We start from the raw sequence: 22,465 nt of genomic DNA on the forward strand, positions 1-22,465 counted from the left end.
AAAGTATGTACAGTACCATTACAGTTAAAGTACTGTATGTCATCATTCAAGGGACAGGTGATTCGCACTACAGTAAAACAGGTCTAGCACTGGTGTTGCACATTAATTAGTAACACTTCTTTTAACACTCATGTGGTTGTACTGTTCATGTATTGACAGCACTTACTCAGTGTGTTAATACCACTTTCTCTCCCTTGTGGTATTACCATCTTCCAAATAAAAAAAAAAATGTGTGTAAAAAATGTTTCTTGCTTGGAGAACTTTATTCTCAATTGTTTGCATAGTTACCCATCTGTTATCAAGACCTACTCATTTTTCTCACATCCACAACTGGTCACATGTTTGCCTAATATCGGTGAACATATTTTAAAAATGCATACTGTATAATGTAGAAAGTCAAATATGCAGTACATTTTAGCAATGTCTTTAAAAGTGGTCAATCTGCATGTAGAGATAAAGAAAAGGGTATAAGTACGTTTGACAATGCTCTTCTGGTCACTTGTTTAAAATTATTCTGTATTTTCTTTAAGTACGAGCAACCTTACAAGCTCACATTATTCATTGTGGAAGGAGCTGTCATATCTGCTAGATTTCATGTCAATAGTATCGATTTAATTCAATAATTGGCTGCAGAATTGTTTAAAAATATGGAATGAAATAAGTGTTGTGCTTGGCAAATGTAAGTAAAAGGAAAAAGATTCTCATGAATTTCTCAATGACAGGTTTAGGGCAAAAGCAACTATGGCATTACTCTTCAGCACAGATAATGAGACCTCTGCTTGCAGTATTGTCAATCAACCCTGTGGCTTTTCATGCCTTCATTTTGAGAAAGGGAACAAGAACACATGAGGCCTCAGACAGTTGGTCTACTTCCTCTAGCAAGACGACACTCTCTCTGCAGGAGTCTGATTTATTTCAAGGGTGAATGAAATTTAAGATGACACATCTGTAGTTCTGACATTTAAACCTCCCCCCCCCCCCCAAAAAAAAAAAAGTGCATGGCCTCTGTTTTTGTGGTTGTTGTTACTCAAATATGAAGCATGAGTCATGTATCTAGCAGTTGTAAACAGGTGTAAGCTGTAAAATTTAATGTTGGCATTGAAGACCCCTTGTGTGAAACCCTGACACTGGGTTTCTTTAAAACTGTAAAAATGGAAGAAATAAGTTTGCCACGTTAATTATTTGGTTACTTTCTTTCAGCACGCTTTTCCTCTGGAACCAAATCCAAAACAGCCCAGGGGGGGTATAACCAAGGTTAGTGGAATTCTGTTAAAAAAACTGAGGAAATGTCTGCAGAGATCTACAGAGAGATGGGGTCCCTTTGTTGAATATACTGCAATATTACAAAATTGAACACACTTTATCTGCAAATGTATAATGTTGAAGTAGACCAGGCATCCTAGAATTATGTATTGTGGAAGTTAGATAGAGTGGCACAAAAGGTGACTGGGTATTTATGCTGTTGTATGTCCATTACTCTACGTTTTTAAGAGCAGTACCCCAGCTGAAATTAAAATGATAATGATAAAGCTACATCTGGAATGGATCATGGCTGCCACTCCAGATTGAAACAATTTACGATATGAAAATGTGAAAAGCCTTATGAAAATAGTGGAGTTCCTCCACCAACTTCATGCACGTTCACAGATCATAGTAACAGAATATGAAACTGTATTTGTCGAAAGAATGAGAACCTGAACATATGTATATAAAATAAAAAATTTAAACAAAAAGTTTTTGTCTCTCATTATAACTCTCTTGCAGTATATCAGTATCAGCCCAAATGTTACAGAAACAATTTCTCTGACACTTATGGTGTTATGTAACAGAAGTTCAGGAGGAGGTCAAATCCTAATCTCACACTATGCTCCCTTATTTATTAATACTCACTGGCTGCACAAAATTCCCCACATATCTTTTGTAGCACTCAACATTTCTGTATCTTTAGAAACACTTTGTTGAACACTTGGTGTTACTAAGACAATAGTCACTTTCTTGCCTCTTTTCTAACAAGCAGCTCTTCAACCACAAATGCTCTACGGAAAACAACTGGCTGTACACCTGCCATACTGTCTGCTTTTTTTCAATTCACCTGATGCCATCAACCCCCCTTGGAATTCTGATCAACTTTGCCTCCTTTTCTCTTCTCCTAATTCTGCACACTCCACTATCTCCCTCCAACTCCCCTTATCTCTCTCTTTCTGGTTGAGTATCCAACCAACTGCACTTTTGACCCCTGTCAATATTAATTATTTGTCTCTTAATGTTACTTTATGTTTCTTTAATTATGTCTCTTCCTTTTCCCCAGTTTTACACTGTCTCCACAGGAGATCGCCCAGTTGCTGATGCTCACTCTTCCCCAGGGTCTGAGAGCATGACATTGTCTGCACTAGGTCCAAGCCTCCTCATTTCAGCCTTCGCTGTCCATGGTGCTTGAACCCTGGTCACAGCCCTGGCTGCTACCTTGACAGGTCACCACCATTTACCTGCCCTGTTGGTGTCCAACTGGTGCAGTGTTTGCCCTAGACTCTCCCCAAGCATCCACTTCTTCTTCTGGGGGTTCTACATGGAATCCATCCTCATCCATTCTAACAAAGTCCAGCAACTAATTCCTGTCCTGGTCACCTCCAGCTATTTTTCCCGGACACCACAGTGTCTTCCACTGCCCAAGACAGGATGCCATTCTCAAACAAGCTAGGGTTTGTTGGCAGTATTGCCACATTGTCCTTGACTTGCATTACATCACCAGCATCATACATGATTTTCTTTCACTTTCTCTATCGGTGTTCCTATAAAACATTGAAAATATGAATCTACTCGATCAAACAAAACTTAAACTTGCATCATACAGTATTTGCTTCTTGCTCACTCCGTTCTCCGGCTCAAAACTCTACGACCAGTTCCTGTGAAACTTTGCTGTCAAACCAACTCACTCTTGGGGGAAACATTAGGAGGTTGTAACATCTTCAGCCAGTACTGTCATTTTATTAGCCAAGTGAGTTAATGTCAAGGTATTAAGTATACTCTTCTATTATATTCATTGGCTTGTTTCTTTATTATTAGAAGCTGACTGAACTACTAAAATAGTGTTATTTAACAGATGTTAAGAAGAAGAAACTCTAATTGCCAGCAGCCATATCACCCTGCAACTCTCAACTGGCAACCCACTGAAGCTAAGCAGGTTTGAGCTTAGTCAGTACCTGGATGGGAGACCTCCTGGGAAAAACTAAGGTTGCTGCTGGAAGAGGTGTTAGTGGGGCCAGCAGGGGGCGCTCACCCTGCGGCTCATGTGGGTCCTAATGCCCCAGTGTAGTGACAGGGACACTATACTGTAAACAGGCACCGTCCTTCTGATGAGACGTAAAACCGAGGTCCTGACTCTCTGTGGTCATTAAAAATCCCAGGGTGTTTCTCGAAAAGAGTAGGGGTGTACCCCGGCATCCTGGCCAAAAAAAAATTTCCCCATCGGCCTTTATCAATCATGGCCTCCTAACAATCCCCCTCTATAAATTGGCTTCATTACTCTGCTCTCCTCCCCACTGATCGCTGATGTGTGGTGAGCATTCTGGCGCACTATGGCTGCCGTCGCATCATCCAGGTGGATGCTGCACATTGGTGGTGGTGGAAGGGAGTCCCCATTACCTGTAAAGCGCTTTGAGTGGAGTGTCCAGAAAAGCAATGTAAGCAAGTGTAAGCAATTATTATTATTATTATTATTATTATTTTGCACTTCCACTCTCCTACATATAAATACGTTCAGGTGGGTAGCTGGGTCAGCAGGCTACCTGGAATTCTGTGATCATCTTTTCTAGCACCTCTCCCTCTACCCCCTTGCAGCTGCCTTTCTGGCTCATAACTTGCACAAATCGTCAGCCAGCACTTCCGTGTCCTCAGCCAGGCAAGGACACATTAGTACCAAAGTATGAAGTATGCTCCCTTCAGATTTGTTGGATCATTTAGTGTTGTTAGAATTTGACCACACTTCTGAAAAAACATGCAATTCACCTTTCTCGGGTAGGAGTAGATAACCTTGCTGAAAGAGTTTATAAGTACCCCAGGAAAGTATGACCTGGTGTTGGAAAATCCATCAGTCTCAACATGCTAGCTTGAAATACTTATTAGTGTAAAAATAAGAAGGTGGGCGTTATCATGTGAATGACTATGTACATTTAAATATGGGTATCAAATAAAGTTAATCATTTTGCATTCTTCCATTCCATCACTGTCCTTCCAGATGTTTCCTGGATAAAACCTTCTAATAGGGACAAGAGGTTCGTTTTGCTCATCTCCATAGACAGGCAGCCATTCAATTAGCCAAGTGGTTAAAGCCAATATGCTCACTAAGCTGCTCAATTGCAGTGTCTGTCAGGAGGATTTGCAATAATACAAATTAGTTTCAGGAGGTTTCTCCCCAAAACAATATCTTTAGATAACACCCAGCACCTCATGTGATCAGGAATTTGCTGGACAGATGGGTATACACTTCATAAGAACAAATGGATGGAAGGTTCACATGGAGCCATTATCCTGATGTGTGAACTCCCTGCCTGCGGTTTTTGTTTCCTCCAGAGTGCCATGTCATGAAGGGAAACCCTAAAGGAGGAGCTCAGAAGAGCTTGGCAAAGAGTCCAGGACCTGCCCGACGCAGCAAGTCACCAGCTGAATCGAGTGAGACGATTAACCTCTGATTTATTGATTCACCATGCTGACTGCAAATGGAACTTTTTTTTCATTTTTTAAATTTTTGTTGATTTCTTTTTTTTTTTCATTTCTTTAGCTATTGTAAATTTGATGTGGGTAAACGTCAGGAACTGCTTTGTATGTGCACACCATCCTTCAGCAAAACTTATGTAACAGGACATAGCATGGCACAACTGCTGTTTTTATAATAGTATTCCTTTTATGTTTTATTGTGTCATTCTCTTTTTCTCCTTAATTTGATGGTGGATTGGAAACTTTATTGGCTTCGTTTACTACAATCGGACATTGCTGTCCTGAATTTCAACATATCAGCCAATATGGCACATTTGAACAGTCGGCATTTTCCACCTACTCTGCTTCATTTAAAAAAAAAGAAAATATAAAAGAACAGTTTTGTGCACAGGACTTTTAGAGGTACTTTGACAATATTTTGTATTTTAAAGACTGTACTGTAAGCGTATGTTCACTTAACACTAAAATGGTAATGACATTCCAGAAAACCTGCTTTTCCTGCAGACAGATATAAAATAAATCCAGACTATGTTTGACAACAGACCAGATCTATATTAACTAGTGTATATTACATATTTCCAAATGATCAGAAGATGATCTAAGTTTATTTACCATTTTTGTTAAACATTACCAGTAAAAGAGCTCCAGATTAGGAATTATATTCTATCCCTGGTAATATTACAGGTTTTAATAACAAGGGACTGCAGGGTCCTCTCCTATAAAACCCTTAGACAAAGGTAAATGCCTACATGAGAAAGTCTCTGTAACAATGTCTATGAGGAAGCAGCTCTGAATGAAGAAGTCACCTTGAAGGCTTGCAGACTGCAGTCATGCAAACCAAATTAGGGAGGCAGACAGGGCCAGACTGGGGAAGATGCAAAATATAAAACATGGCATTAATTAAGATCCAGCTTTGCACTGTTCTTATTGGACCCAGGGAAGCTCTGATCTATTACAAGTTGCTCATGGCCTTACACTGATTCAGTGTGGCACTCTGTGGCTCCATCAGGCAAATGCCAATGTCGCTCTGTCATTTAAAGCTGGTACAGTAGCAGAGATAACAAAACAACTAAATAAATAAATGAATAAATGCTAGTCCTTCCTAAGGTCTATTCAAGGAACATTCAAGAATTTAAAGAGTGGGTGAAGTTTATAGGAGCTGATGGGAGATGTCCTGTCAGCCTTACATTACAGAGGGGAAACATTGCCAAACCACAGGTTTGGAATTGTAACCCCAATATTGTTAATCACTTCAAATAAATAAAATAAAACCAAGTACCATTTCTGTCTTACATTTTTAAGGTGGTATAAAGGTAGTATAGTATGTACAATAAGTTTGATGTTTTTTAACTCTTCTTACAAAGTTTAAAAAAAATTTTTGGTATATCTGATGTGGGAGCAATATACAAAGTATATAATGGGTACCCTGTATAAGCATGTTAGTTTTTAAACGTTTTCATAAAATAGAAAATAATAGTTTTTCACCTTGATGCCCAGTGTTCTCAAATATTTGTATTTTAGCCTTCTTTTAGCCCAAACATGTTTCCAAGATTTAAAAAAAGTTATTTAGCTATAATTTGAAATTGAGCTCTGAAATGACCTTGATCACGTGTTGATATGCTTCATCATTTACTAGAAATGTGTCTGCTGTCAGCAAGGAAAGCAGAGCTAATCCTAGATCTGAGTATTGAGGGCTCAGACATTGTTTATATCTGAAATTGGAGCCATTATATTGTTAGAATCATGACAGGAAACTTACATGGAAATGAAGCACTGTTTTCTTTGTGACATCTAACTGATACTTTGTTAAATGTCAGTTTCAGCTACAGTACACTTCCTCTTTATTTTAAGGTGTACCTTGACCATTTTACAGCTTTCCAATCTTTCACATTATTTTAGTGAAGAGTGCGCTTTCCTTACATCTTCCCACTGCTGGTTTGCACATTATAACATTGTTTCTATTAATTTTGAAAGCCTGTTACATTTGCACTATAACATTTTGTCTTTGCTTGTAATTGTACATTCGATTTAAATGCACTGCTTTTTCTTTCGAAATAAAGAAATTGAGTTTTCAATTTGATGTTAGTCTGTTCTCCTATTTGCCCCCTTTCCTTGTTTAAGACTTTTTCTGTGGAAAAGGGTTTTGATTAAATAGGTACAATCTTTAGTTTGAATTCAGACAGTCAGCAGTTGGCAATGTCTGGCTGGCTCAGCTTAGGTCCTGGAAATTTTGGTGGCTGTTCGCTAAGCTCTATTGAGAAGATAAGCAGTCTTTTCTCCAGGGCTCAAAAAGACTCTGTTTTAGAATGAATGAAGCCAGTGTACATCCATGTGATATAATTGGCTTATACTAGTATTCCTAGGATTAAAAAACAAACTACAATAAATGTGTTGAAGAAAAAATATTAAAAAGTCCACTCAGTCTCTTAGTTTCTACACAATGAGGCAGAAACGGCTCATGGGCCACTCCAGCCACCCAGGTGTTCCACTTGTTTTTATTTGCCCATTGTGCTTCTTTCTCTGGAGTGCCTGAAAAACACATTACAACACGTGTTCTTTAAAACCCACACTGTGTTGTATTTTCATTCTCATTTTCATTTTCAAAACCCATTCCAGCTCAATAGATGCATTAAGTGACATTCTTGCCACATACTGTCCAAAATGTGTAAAATGACAGGACAGAGTACTGCACTTTAAGGTTACTTTAAAGCTGTTACTCAAGCCTGTACTGGTGGGGTTTGTTAAAAAAAGAAAAGCCAGGCACAGTCAACTTGCTAGTTAAACCCTAGTCCAGGTGATACTGGTTCTAGCTGTGGCTGATGTTGGATTCCCAATAGTGTGGTACCACAAGGGCTGTGTTGGTATTAAAGGAAAAAAGGTTATTCCATATAGCATGTCTAGAAGAAATGTCCTGTTCCGCAAATCAGTACCAACACCTCTGTAAGGCACAATGAATGCCTATGACAGGTGGGCATAGTGAAGGAGGTCATTTTCTTTTTCCTTCTTTGCAGTACAGAGGTGTACAGTTCCAAGTTGGGTCAGCATAAAATAAAAAAATAAATGTGAAATTCAATTTAACAAGGGAAAGAAAATAAAAAAGCTCTTCATAAATAAATATATCCAAAAGAGAGATACCAGTTTGGTAAAAAAAATTTATAGTCCTCTTTTAGCAAGGATTTGTCTGAAATTATTAGGTCAAAAACGAATTTGTTGAATAAATCATTTAGCCTAAAAAATAAAACACATCTTTAATTCAGACATTTTTAATTTATGAGTAGGAAAGAGCAGAGAAATAGGGAAGCCCAATGATCGGGCACTCATAATGATCCTTCAGATGATTGTGTGGGAAAATTCAGTTACTTATGAGAAGAACCCAAAATTCCATAATTTTAGACCTTTTTCAATGTTTGAAGAATTTGCTTTTGCTTGAGAGCTGATTCATTATATAAATAAAAGCCTTTTTTTTCTTTTTCGAGTGTGTTTTTACTATCAGTTAGTGGACTGAGGCAACCACACCACCCATCACACCACCTTCTGCTGTAAACAGATGCCTGCGGTTTCCTAGCAACCTGTCAATGCAATGGAGTAACGTCTGTGCATTGGCCAGCAGAGTGAAAAAGAATGAAACACTGTACTGGTCAAAAAGGGAATCTTAAAAATCAAAGAAAAACACAAGGCATTGGAGTAATGGGCTTTGGAGGCATCATCACTCATTGTGAGTTCTTAGCATGGGGTGTCTGCGATTTAACTGCTGTTTAACAGAACTGTCTCTTTCTTTGTTTTACACAGCCAATGGCACATCCAGTAGCCAGCTCTCCACTCCTATTTCAAAGCAGTCTCCTATCTCCACACCCACTAGCCCTGGCTGCCTCCGCAAGCACAAGGTATACAATTTTGCATGTTTGCTTTTCTTTGCCTGACACTGAATGCAAAAATGGGCAGCATGATAGAATGACGATCAGTGCTGGTACCTGAGTCCTGGGTTGCATTATGGAAAGGGGCATCTTCTTTGCACAGTGTTCATGTTCTCAGCATGTGATCATGTGGTTTTTGACAGGAAAGATCCCCCACCTTCTCAAGGTGTTGTGGGTGGTTTAATTGGTGTCTCAGGCCATGCCCCAAATGCCACACTAAGCCCTAAGCCCTTCCTCCAAATCCATACTTCTGTGACATTTCCTCCCAATGTCCAAAGACATACTAGTGAGTTAATTGTCTTCTGGGACACTTGGCCGTGGTTTGAATTTGGGTGTTTTTTGTGTCTGTATGTCTGGTCAACAATGGACTAGCGTCACTTCCAGCCAGTTGCTTGTCAACTCCCCCGCTCCCCCGCGAACCTGAATTGGATTAATTTGTTTACAAAATGGATGGCTGGTGTGAAGAGGCGCATCTTGACGTCAAAGCTTGTCAACTTTCACAAGTCTCCATATTTCCATAAATTATGAACAAATGGTTGTGAAAGGTATAAAGTGTGATGGTACCGTAAATGTTGTATGAAAATGTGAAAATCTTGTCATGAAAGTCATTCAATAACAGGTCATCTGGGGGAGAGTGCAAAACAAATGCTTTTATTTTTATTTCTCTCTTTCTTCCTCACTTTAGGACCTGTATCTACCCCTTTCATTGGATGATTCTGATTCACTTGGAGACTCCATGTAAAGCAGATCACCAGAAAGCAAAACAACAAGCACCCTTGCAGTTGAATTCAAATCTGACCTGCTATTTGCAGAGGTATCTTTGGTGCTCACCATCTTGAAAACGCCAAAATGAAGCATCCAATAGACTTTCTTTATAAATTGTCTTTGCGTCACACACTATGACTACCCGGTTTTAATAACACTGCCTGATAAACAGTTTGTAGCTTAGGAATTTAAACAAAATGTTTTTACTTGAGGTACAAAGGTAATTATGCAGTTCAGTACGTGATCGTCTTGCCATTTAAAAGTTGGAAACAAATCATGAAATCAGTTTTTTCAAATCATAACTATGGTACTGTAATTGATGATTTAAAGAACTGTTGTCCATTATGCTGTGTCAGCTGTAACCAGATTTTCAGACTAAAAAGTCATTTTACAACAGACAAAACAAAAATATAACACTGTCTGCTTAAAGGAATATTTGTATCCATAAATTAGTTGTCCTTTATGTTCATAGTATATAAGTATATAACATTTCCCTTAAAAGGCCTGTTTAAAATTGTCATGCATTTTTAGTGTAACTGGCACAATTTGTGATTCTTGGATTCAAAGGAGTTAAAGCAATGTTAATAAGGCATACTCGTCTGGTGGCACAGGTGTTGTTAAGTTTATAGTGTGACATTTTCTGTTTTATTCTCCTGGAAAGGCTGTATCTCTCTGCAGTGAATTTAATTAGACAAATTTAATGGTGTGCATATGTATGAAATAGAAGGCACACCAAATTTACTGTAAATAGCATAAATTGAGTACAGCATTACACTTACAGGACACTCATCTGCTGTACAAGCTACTGTATTCTCAAGCAAGAGGGCTTCAGTACTAATTTCTCATAAAGACCTCACAGAGTGTCTGTCTATAGCAGTGATTTCATTACTTTACATGTAAAACCACTACATCGAATAAAATTTCATGCTTTCGCTTTTGGAGAAACAATTAAACAATACATATGAATTGTAACTGTCTTGAATGCTTAGACAGATTAGTAGCAAGAAAATAATTTTCTGGAAGAAAGTGTAACAAAAACAAAAATGCAGTGTACATGTATAACATGTTTCATTAATACCAAAGGTATTCCTAAGATTCCCTTTGGGAAAAGACAGCATTAGGCTACAGAGTTAAACAACCCTGATTTGTTAAATAGAAATTAAACTTTCATTTGGAGGCTTAAATTTCACATTTTTTATGTTGTAAGTTCTACTTCTCCAGGCATTGCTACAGTTAGAATGTTTTTATTTTTTCCAGGCCAGATATATCTCCCAAGCTGTTGAGTAATTTGACCTAAACTATGATCTACTCTGATCGTGTTCTTGTTTATATAACAGCAGCCATTATAATGAAGTGTTCTAGGGTAAAGGAGGCCAATTTATATATTGTTCTCTCTTCAGATGAGTGAAATATGCAAACAGAAATTTGTTTTATTCTGCCTCAAATATTTTTTCACCACAATGAAACCTACCCACTCTGAAACTGATTGATTAATATATACAGTACAGTATATATAGATTACAACAGAATATTTACATTTTGGACCTGAAACAAGAGAAAAAGTTACAAAGTACATTAGAAAACATGCACCTCCTCTGTTGTACTGCTAACAATAGAGAAATAAAACAAACACAATGTGAAACGTGTAGTTTAGAGTACACAACACATACAGTATGCAATACAAACATGTCTATACATTTAAAATGCATATGCTAAGAATATTATGTTTTTGCAATTTGTTGTTGTTAATGTTTTTACAATCATTTCTAAACGTAAATTGACTTTTGCATTAATAGAAGTGTCTCAGGCGATTGGAGCAGATTAAATCTTTAAAACTATTAATTTGTTTAACACTGCATGTGAGTGATATAAAAATGGAATAAATCACATAATGTTTGCATAATTCAAACAGTGAAAACAATGAGCTAATATTAGTTTTTCAATTAAACCCACTTTAAAATGAACACAGAACACTGTGAAATTTGTACAACAATAAAAGCAGGTTACTTTTTTAAACTACGAAACTCCAAACTTTGTAAAGAGATCATTTCAGTACATTTTGGAAGTTCATTTGTAAAATGTCTAACCCTTTTTCATAGGAATATTTTTTTCTACACTTTGTATGAATTAAATAAATGTCAAAATTTTCCTCAAGGAGAGCACCGCCATGCAACGTGGAGAGTGAAGATATTTCACTTCCTGTGGTGCCTTTTTAAGACGTACAATATGTGTTTTTATATACTGTAGTAAACAGGAAACCATTTTGTTTTGTAAAATATTTTAACGTATTTTATGTCTGGAATTTTGGGCTAACAGCAGTGAATACAACATACTGTATGTTGTCTTGATTTGTTAAAACCATATTTTTTTAGTTTGTGGAATACTAGAACACAAGTTATAGAGTAGGTTTGCTGTGTTAATGTTATAAAACTAGTTATTTTCTGATGTAAGAAACACATTTGAGATATCTTTTTTACTATCCATTGCTATACTGGAGTTCAAGCCTTGTTTAGTCCTTTGCAAATGCACCTTATTGTGGAATTACCCATCACATTTTCCAATCAAAACATGGAAACGGTTGTTCTAATGCATTTCATTTGTTTACTCTTGAATAGAGTTAAAATTCAAGTCTTTCTCTACTCCTACATGGACCAAAGAGGTCACAGAGTCCACTATGATTTCAAGCACCTTCTGCATAGAGAGAATTGTAGCATTTAAGGCTAGAGTTGAGTCAGATTACATCAAAGATAGTAGATCAGGAATTTTGACATTTTCATTTCAGGCAACTGGTTTATTTACCTCTGTTGCAGTTCTCTGTTTAACACTTGACCATCTGAGACCCTCTAAAAAAATAAATGACTCTTAGAATTATTCCCTTTTGTGACAACATGTCTGAATATCTACATGATGTGGAAATGAAATATAATAAATTGATTCAAATAGTTTATCTTTATTATTTAAAAAGGAGATTAAGTAGTCAGTAATATTTGCTTATCAGTCCAGACTAGTTTGTTTCATATTTATCAGCAGTCTCTTTTTAAGGTTTTTATTCTGGTATACTCTTATTTGCCTTGCTTTCTGCAATGATTGAGACTGCAATGGGGGACGCCTGACCTTGACTATTATATGAATTTGAAAATAGAGTAGTAAGCTACACTCTCTTTTCTTTATTCCTGATTAACCAGATTCAGCAATGTTCCAGACCAGGTTGCTATAGTAATTTAATAAAAGATCCTCTCCTCCTTTGATTAGCATTATAACAAACCGCTACCTTAAATTGTTTTTTAGGATATACAAAGAGCATTTTTTGCAGAAAAAATAAAAAGCAGACACAGCAAAAAGTGGTATTACTATTCTAACCATGAGCGCATTGCCATTCAGTCGTCCCTGTCACCATGGCAACATGGTGGTTTGCTTTAACACCAAACATTAATCTCCAGTATAAACAGGAATGTCTAGAGAATTAATTGCACTGTAAACTAATTGGTAGCTTTTAGCTTGTGATTCAGCTGTATTGAATGTATGAGAAAGATAAGGAATGGAGAATTGGAAATTGAAAAGGTGCTTTGAGCTACTTTGGTCTGTTCTGGCATACAGCTGTAACATCTCACAGCACCTGTGAAACAGAGCTGTACTAAAAAAATGGATGCTGCTGTGTTCTTTCTTCGCATGATACCACTATATATTGAAAACCAAAATGATGGAGGATTGTATAATGATGCTGTGGAAACACACAGTGCGAGATTTTATGTGTTATATACAACACAACCTATATAATCTAGTCAACCAAGGCTTAACGTTATTTAGAATGTGGCATTTGAAATCAGCATTACAATGGTTTATCCCTGTAGTCCGTTTTATGATAAAATCCAGCTATTAGATCTTTATGGATCATCCCTGATGGTTTCAAATGCATAGCATTACTTTAGGTGCACAAAATACCAATGTGGTATGCCAGAAACATTTTTGCAGAAAATGGTTCTGGACTTTTCCTTAATCCTAGTGATTTTCCAAATTGCACTGTTATACCTTGTACAAACAGTTCAGATATGACTCCCGGTTTGCATCAAAAATGAAAAAAAAAGGCTCAAGTGCTAAAGTGTAAAAGTGGATTTATCAAAAATAAAATAAATATTCTGATTATTCCCATTACCTTGACCTCATACTCAGCATGTATTTCACTGGCTCTTGAAATTTTAAGCATAAAAAGAGGTCTATTCATACTCTGTATACTGAAAATTAAAGTTCAGCACAACCATTCTCTTTTATCATGTCAAGTCATAAAACAGCATAAAAGGTTCATATTTACAGTGCTTCACTATTTCTCATATGCTCAATGCTTATTAATGCACTCCTTTCTCCTTTTCCTGGATATCCTCATATTAGCTTAAGTTTATAGTTTTTCTTTTTCAAAAATGTGACAATATTTAAAAACAAGTGACTGGATGATTCAATATATCATACAACCATTCATTTTTAAATGATCATCATTTGTACTGATGATCTGTACTGTTGTTTCTTTTTAAACAACTGTATTAGGAACTTGAAATGTTAAAATGCCAGTTAACAACATCCTTTAGTGAACTTACAAATAATGACTACATACTGTACTACAGTACTAAGAGCAAATTGTTGGAGGAAAAAAGGACCAGTTTACCTTTTCAGTAAAAAATCAGTGACTTGCTTTCTGTTTGCCTGAAGGTCTTTAAACATTTCTGTGATATACAGAATATACACAGTGCTAAATACATGAATGAAAAATCTGACCTAGAAGTAAATTATATTACATGATTAAAGCACAAGAGGTAGGTTATTATTATAGTCTTAAATATCTGAAAAATCAATCAATTTAAAAAAAGATTATAAAAATATACAAGATGCAGTCCGTCAGAGGTTGTAGTATGTAAAATACTGTACGTTTGAAAACAGACTGCTTCCTAAGAGGAATCTGACAGTATGCAGTGTTTGGTCTTGAGTGAGCTTCGCACCATTCAGGACTGATCAAAAGATCAACACTTTGTCAAGTTCTGCTTGTTTTACAATAATGAACAAAGGTTTGATAGACTGCTGTCTGTATTAAAGCACTGCATTATACAGTACCGTGCACTAGAAATACATGCACTGTTTGATTTTTAACAATGCAGCAAAGGTTAAACAGGGTTGTAAATATGTAAGCAACCTACATCCCTAGCCTGGTTACTATAATTTGCATCACACCACATTAATGGATAATTTTGTTTTCATATTTTCATATTTCATATGTGTAAAATAGGAATCTCTATTAACTTGATCATTTTAGGTTAATGGAAGTCAGATTATTTGGGAAGATCTATAGCTTTATTCAGTAAATTATTTAATAAATTGCTACACAGAAAAGAATACTCATAAATGCCCTCTGGTTTCTGTGCATACTATTTACCTGATACTGTGTTTGAGGCAAAGAAGTTCCCTGTTTGTTTCTGTATAACTAGAAATTCATACCAAAGCAGTATTGAGTTCCTAAATCTAAGCAATTGTTAAAATAACATTTCAACCCTTGCAAAGAACTTACAGTTTGGGATTTAGTTTTCTTCTTCAGAGTATGTATTGTGTGTGCCTCCATATTTTCTCACACAAGGGTGTCCAAAAATCCACCTGTATTGGATTTCTTAAGTAATGGTTTATTGTGAACAGAGTTTGAAAGAGTGTGTGTACGTACTGTATGAGTGTCTGCATGTCAAGGTCCAGTCTCTTTTTTGATACTGTTTTTTTTTACTTTAGGTAACCATGTCCAGCAATTGGAATACTAGTTTAAAATGGTTCCTGAAGTATTAGAGAGGCGTTCCCTTTAAACATTTTAAAGCCACTACTTTTATACACACATGAAAAGCAAGTTAGTGCCAAAATTCTACTTCATTTTCAAATTCATAATATGGCAGTTTTGGATCGCTCATCTCTCATTTGATTGTATACTGTACTGTATGTGCACGTCTTAGCTACATTTGCTCTCAGTGGTGAAAAAATGCTTTTTCTTAAATTGCCATTGTGCCATTTGATTTGTACATAAAAAAACATTTTATTATTGACTTTTTAAGCAAACATGCAAAAAGAAGAACAATTCTGGTATGTTGTTATACTGTAGGTAGTATGCTGTAACTTAGATTATAGGTGGTTTGTGGAGTTAGAAACGCGTTGCTTGCAAATAAAACAAGCTTTTCTCTTGCTTCATTTTCTTCGCTTTTTTTACATTTGAGAGAATCAAATTGCATGGTCCATATCTTATTGTGGCATGGTCATAGTACTGGGATAGTTTGTCTTTCATGGAATGACATACTGTATACTATACTTCTTTCAGACTAAATTTACTTTATCTTCATCATATCTGAAAGTTCATCAAATTCAGATTAACAGCTTTACCTTACCGGTATTTTCTAAAAGTTTCAAAACAGTATACATTTCTCATGTACAGTATTCAAAAGCTCAGAGATAACTGCACAAGGCTATACAAGTGAAAACTGAAACTCTTGTATTTAACAATCCATGAAGATGGCAGATTTTAAATTGTGACCATGCAGAATTTCTTATTCAGATCTGTATTCCTTTTAATGTACATTTTCAGCGTGTGTTGTAATATCAAAATAATTAATAAATTTGGTTACAAATATTGTAAATGCTTGGTTTTTAATTAATACACTCAGGTTGTTTTGGTAATGTTACTGATAACATTTTTCTGTTTTAATTGTGTCATGTTGGTTGACCTAATATGTGATAAATACATCATGATATTAAACTTGATACATCATGATATTAAACTTAAGTAGGAACATCTTCTTAAAGTGACCCCAGCAGGATGTCAGTAGTTGCACATATATCACACAAGAAGACACAAATAACAGCCTTGTAAGAGGTTCTGATCCTTATACAGTAATATGGAGCCAGCAAATACAGTATACTCTCTGTTTTGGAGGTTTGTATCTGATGCTCAGAACAATTTATGTTTTGCGCCTACATCATTGTTTGGAAACCCAAAGAACATGTAAACTGAAGATATATTGAAACTTCAACTGCATCTGGAGTTGTATGGGTCTTATCATGAATTCACATTACCCCTTGTATTTCAGATAGTTTTAGTTTGTTTTAATACCCATTAACATTAAGTAAAGAATCCCAATGAGACATATACTGTATATGCAATGCCCAACAGCAAAAATTGCACTGCACCAGCATTTAAGCAAATCATTATGTGTTAAATGTACTGTATGAAATGAAAGACTGGTGTTAATATGTCTAGTCAGTTATTAGTTATCTTAGACTACCAGTATTGTCTCCTGTGGTGTTCATCACAATAAATCATTTTGTATTTGATGGTACAGTAGATGTTTCCTAGTTCACATTTTTTTTGGAACTCTGCACAGTGCAGACAATGAAGATGCACTATCCATAAGAAACAGATATTGTATGTCGCATAAGAATATTAGCAACACGGTTATGGAATTGTCAGGATAAGACTACAAACTTGGCCCAGTACTTGGTTACTTCATAGCACAACGAAAAATACTGCTGTATACAGTAACTGCACTGTAAAATATTTCATCTTATTGCATCTGCATAGAAAACGCATGTAACATAAAATTAGGCATCTTAGAGATTGCACACAAATTAGGTATGTCCTGCAAAGTATTTTACAATATTACATCAGCGGGCCCAGCAATTACGTAAGACTAACAATATGATGCCAAAGAACAGCCTGATCTCAAAAGAATATCTTTAAATAATCTTTAGAATGTAACTTTATTTTCTAAAGATCAATCTTGTAAAATTACCTTCTATTCAGGTATCAACCAGGCCAGGTCTAAATGGAAGTATTTAAATTGAAATTTTCTCCACAGGTATTGGTACATTTCCTATTAGGTTATTGCAGTTTACTGTGTTTTACAGTAAACCATGTGAATATAGTCAGAATGTGATAAAACAAAAACTATGGTTGAACTGTGGTATGAAGAAAATTCTCATGGTACATTTACCAAAGTAAACTTCAGTAAAGAGCAGCACTCTCTATGCTTTGGTTCTTTGAAACATGATCACGATTCAAAGTTATATATATGTGCAAACTTATGTTACTCTGGAGTGATATCAACGAAACAGCTGCAGTGAAGCCAGACTTAAAATATTGCTCATTTCCCATTTGTCTTGGAAACTATTTTTAGAAAGTCCCTCCAACCAAGAACTCAGGGTGTGCAGATCTTCTGGGTTAAGCCTTGAGACAGTGATGTTTTTGATATGTGACTTCTATTTACATCTATTACTTTAATTTCCACTAGTTAATTTTGAACTTGCTGGCTAGATAAATTCTCCTTAAGTGTTTTCTTTTTATCTGGAATGTTATTTAGTGTAATTACTAAGAAAAACTAAAGGAGATCAGATGGTTATATACAAGAAAACACAACAATGCAAGACTGTTTTACAGATAACTTTTAATCTGTCTGCACATCTTTACCCTAATGGGATTACTTGATTAAACTGTTAGCATGGTGCTACAGACAATATGCGACCAAGGAGTTCTATAGCAAAAGATGTTTTAAAAATCTCATACTATATTTGGGTGCCTCATCTTATCACCAATATGTGGTATTGGATTGTTGATGCATCCAATTAAATGATTGTTTATTGACCTTTTATCTTAATATTGTAACTTTTGTTCCTTTTTACGCTGTCATCATAAGTACAGTAGTTGATGAGCTCAGTCTGCTACAGCAGGTGTCACCATGGAAGATATGAGGATTATAAAAGCTGTCCTCAGAGAAACACACATTTTTGTGGCTCTCCTTTTCTTTACATGAGAGTTCAGACTAATTGTAGGAGTGCTGCACTGCTCGTGGATGACACTGCAATCTCACAAGATTCTGGCAGTTCCCAGGCAATTACTGACCTCAGGGATCAGTGTAAGACAAGGACACCCGGCTTACTTACTGTATATCAATATATAACAACACTCATAATCAATTGGGGCACTGCTGTTCAGGGAATCCCAGTTAGATAGTGACATAGTAGAGACATTAAATGAGTATATCTGGACTACAGGGCTAAACCTATGCTCCAAGGGAGTTTATGTACAAGTGGAATCCCCATCTTAATTTGAATATTTTTGTGTAGGGCTATTAAACCAAATCTCCCTGAAGAAATAATATAAAGTCTTTTCTCTGTCCATTTTGTGCTGTTCTGTCTCTTTTGCTCTGGAGTTCTTCAGCTCAACAATTCAGCAATTAACTTCAGTTCCAATCACCAAAATACTGTACAGCAACTGTAATTTTTCTAGGTAATTACTTGAGAACTTTAAGACACAATATCAAGAGGAGAGTTGTCTATGGCTGTTTGGGGCCATTATTATGCATTTGCTTTACATCTGGGCTTTACACAATGTCAAAGCCTTTTTTTCAATAGATAATTTCTTTGAAGCCAAAGTGGTTTCACAAACCTCAACATTGTGGGAACCAAAACCTGCTTCAAAGGCAATCACAACAAAAGTCAATATGTGCATTGGAAATACTCAAGCACTGTGGAGCAGATTTTGAAAGCATCAAATTATGGAACTTTTATGCATAATCCTTACACAAATACATAAAAATAGGAACAATTGGATGATCTCACTGCTCACAACTCCAGGATTCCCACCTCACACAAATTCCCACAGAAATACTGATAATCAGGATTGTTCTTGCTCAGTAGAAAAATTAAAAATTACCTATATTCTTGGCCTTGGATTCACCTAAACACATTATTCTGACTTCCAAAATCTACTATTTTCTTTCTTAATGTGTAAAATGTTTTGTGGTTTAACCAGGAAGTGGCCAGAAATAAAATATGATAATACCACTCCCTTTTTCAGTAGCCATCTTTAAATTAAGTGTTCGTAGAACATTTCTTCAAGCCTTTGCTAGAGTCACAAAAAATGAATTGCTTTTCAAACACACAAGAACATACAATTATTAAAAATTGCATAACTTCAGCTTTTTTTGTCTTTAGCAGTTTATCACTTCAGTCACAGTACACACAGTTATTTGAGTAGAAATCAAATACATTTTGCAGCCTGTTTGGCTTTTCCCTATCAGTGCTGTGACATTTAACTGCTTGTCAATGAGAAGATCCCAGTGTGTTCTCTACACCCTAATGAATTCTACGTACTCTATGCAATATTTTAAATCTACAGCAGATGTATGAAACGCCTTCACACCACAGAAGAGAATCTGGGTCATCTGATGGCAGCTGCTGATGAAAACTCTCCATTTATTCAAGGTGAATGTGTGTGTTTACACCTATACAGTTTATCTTCTTATTACCATTAAGCTGTGCAGAGTCTTGCAAAATATTAAACTTTAACTGAAGATGGTTGAAGAAAAGAGTTCACTTTTTTCAAAACGAAAACAGATCCCATCTAGGAACCACAAACGCTTCTTAATTGGAAAGAACTATATCTCAGCCAGTTTCTTAATTAGTGTCAGACAGAGGATAACAACATCTGAGTTTCAAGTACTGCAAAGTGTGATGTAATATGGGGTGATATGGAATGAAAGCATAATAGTAATCTGTTCACCACAAGGATTTACTGGATGGTTCAATACCTTGTGTTGTATCTCCATCCAGTGGCTACTTGGGAAACAGCAGGATGTAAGAATCCAAGCAATAGACATGACAGGCATGCATGAGTGTTCAGTAACACTGGCATATCATTTAAAATATATAATTCCTCAGCTTGGTATAGCACAAGAGAGATGGTGATCAAAGTTATCTTCTCAGTGTATCATAAATGCCAATACAAAGGTAATACAAATGGCACTACAATACAAACATTGTAATCTCAAATATTTTTGAAAGCACCAGAAGAAATCCAGCAAATTTCTTTTACTCTTATCTATTTTATGACCTAGTCTTTCCAGGTCTCCATTGTTCTACCTGGGTGTGGTTCATTCTGTCTTTTACAGTATATTCAGCAATATTGGCAAATCATTATTTTTGTTTCTTTATACACCAGTTTAAACACTGTTGTGAAGTTAGTTACACTAAAAGCTTTATTACCCCATAAATTAGACTGCATCCATTAAATCTAGAATGTGAGCTTATATTTTCTAGGTTTTCATGTGAGTACTTTCATGTGAGTCTGGCAGCATTCACTTCAACCCATGTCTGGAAATCAGAGAAATGCTTAACAGTGAGTTAACAGGATAATCCTTAAATTAATTATGTGAGCTTCCCTGTTAGAGAGAGGATGATGTAGAGAGGAAGGCCAGATTCTTTTTCCAGGTTCTATCACCTGGAACCCCTACAGTCAAATGTTTCATAACAGAAAGATTTCCCTTTATATACAGTATTCTGGCTGCCAATAACCTGGAAAATGGCATTCATTATCAGAACACAGATCTCATTGTAATACTAGTAACTATATACAGTATATCAATTATTTTAATAAAGCTAACAAAAATGTAATAACTTTTTAGTGGAAATAGAAATATTAATATTAAATTGACACAAATGGACTCGCAGGTCAAATTAATTGACTTATAGTAGCTGGAATTGCATAGATGGCTTGAGGAGTATAATACAAACTTTCATCACATTTTCCCAGATAGAACAAACCCCAGATTTCAATCATCAAGCCATCAAGCTAACTCAAACCAGTAGAAAATATATTCTAATTCCAGACACCATTGCCATCTTCCTAACATCAACTGCTAAAAAAACTTCCTAGTAGACAAAATAGGATATGATTGTATTGCAAATATTTCAAGCCTTGTGGAATACAGCCAGCATCTGTTCAGACTGTTCTTGCTACTCACAGGGGTGAAGCATGTTATTAAGTGAGCGTTACAAATATTTTGTTCATTAAGTGTTTTTGAGACAACCAGTGATTGGACCAGCTTTAGACTATTAAATATATTCAAATCATAATTAAAAATAATAAGCAGATGAGCAGTTTAAAAAAAAACGAACGAAAAAGATATATAAGATAATATGGCCCCACAGAATTCCTGAATTATATCTTCTGCTAATAGCATTTAGTTTCAAGTAACATTTGATCATTTTTTTACAAGCTTTTCTTCTGTTTTCTCTTTATGACTGCATTATCCATAATCCATGAAAATGCTTCAAATCTGAGAATTAAGAATCCTTGAGCTTCAAAGGGGCTTTTAAAATATTGTATTCAAGACTACACACAGAGGTCTGGATTATCCATTTAAAACCAAAATAAACAATTGTTTATTAATGATGTAACCATGCACTAGATCACCACGTCTTTCTAATTCTCATAAGAAAATCGTTATGTGATGCTACAGCAAAGCAGCAGCGCTGTTGCCATAGTAGCACAATCATTTTCATTGAGTTTGCTCATAGTAATTTACAATGTGCCCCTTATCTAATGTCACAAACCTCTACATTAGAGTATCCTGTATTGTTAAAGATTCTTTTTTGGGTTGGGGATAATATTTTTTTTATTCTTTAAGAAATCATATTTTTTCTACATACTGTACAGTACATTGAATGTATGTGTTTTCATATTATTACAGTGCATTGGTGCTCCAGGAATGCGATCTGAATAGAGCACAATGGGCGCTTTTATTTTATTTAATAACTGACAATCCAGCAGGAGTGTAACGAACAGTTCTTTCTGGACCCTACGGACCATACGGTGATGAAAACAGGGGGGGCGTGTCCAAAGTGCACTGGTGCATGGGGGAGGTGTGGTTAAGGCAAAGAATCCAAAGGTAATCCAGACGGGGAATCAAAAAACCGGGCAAAAGTCCATGGCCAGGCGATCCATCCAGGAGATTAAAACCTGGAACCGGGTCGGAACCAGCAGGGGGAACAGAGACAGAGACAGAGACAGAGACAGAGACTTAAAAACATGACGGAGCAAGACTCATCAGGACCTGGGCTCGCACGATATGGAAACCAGATGCAGGGCCTGGAACTTACTGTCTGGCTTTTAAGGGGAACGGGAAGGAGGCTGGAACAAGGGGCAGGTGCACAGAATTAAGACCAAAATGAAAAGAGCCAGAGCGCCCTTAAGGAGGAGGGACTACAATCGTGACAAGGAGTCT

General features: G+C 36.1%; 1 protein-coding gene across 1 annotated transcript in view; it reads left to right on the top strand.

Moving 5' to 3' along the window:
- The window catches only part of LOC148653687 (neuronal migration protein doublecortin-like), a 78,430-nt gene extending 66,584 nt beyond the window's left edge, over window positions 1-11,846 (top strand). Inside the window, exons 5-8 of the mRNA XM_088648953.1 lie at window positions 1,201-1,254; window positions 4,570-4,668; window positions 8,503-8,597; window positions 9,313-11,846. Of these exons, the coding sequence (XP_088505079.1) occupies window positions 1,201-1,254; window positions 4,570-4,668; window positions 8,503-8,597; window positions 9,313-9,369 (305 nt within the window). The 3' untranslated portion in view covers window positions 9,370-11,846. The remainder of the gene's footprint in view (window positions 1-1,200; window positions 1,255-4,569; window positions 4,669-8,502; window positions 8,598-9,312) is intronic.
- Window positions 11,847-22,465: the final 10,619 nt, after the last annotated feature.

Source organism: Lepisosteus platostomus, chromosome 10 (genome assembly GCF_059453375.1).
Source record: "Lepisosteus platostomus isolate fLepPlt1 chromosome 10, fLepPlt1.hap1, whole genome shotgun sequence".
Classification (NCBI taxonomy): domain Eukaryota; kingdom Metazoa; phylum Chordata; class Actinopteri; order Semionotiformes; family Lepisosteidae; genus Lepisosteus; species Lepisosteus platostomus.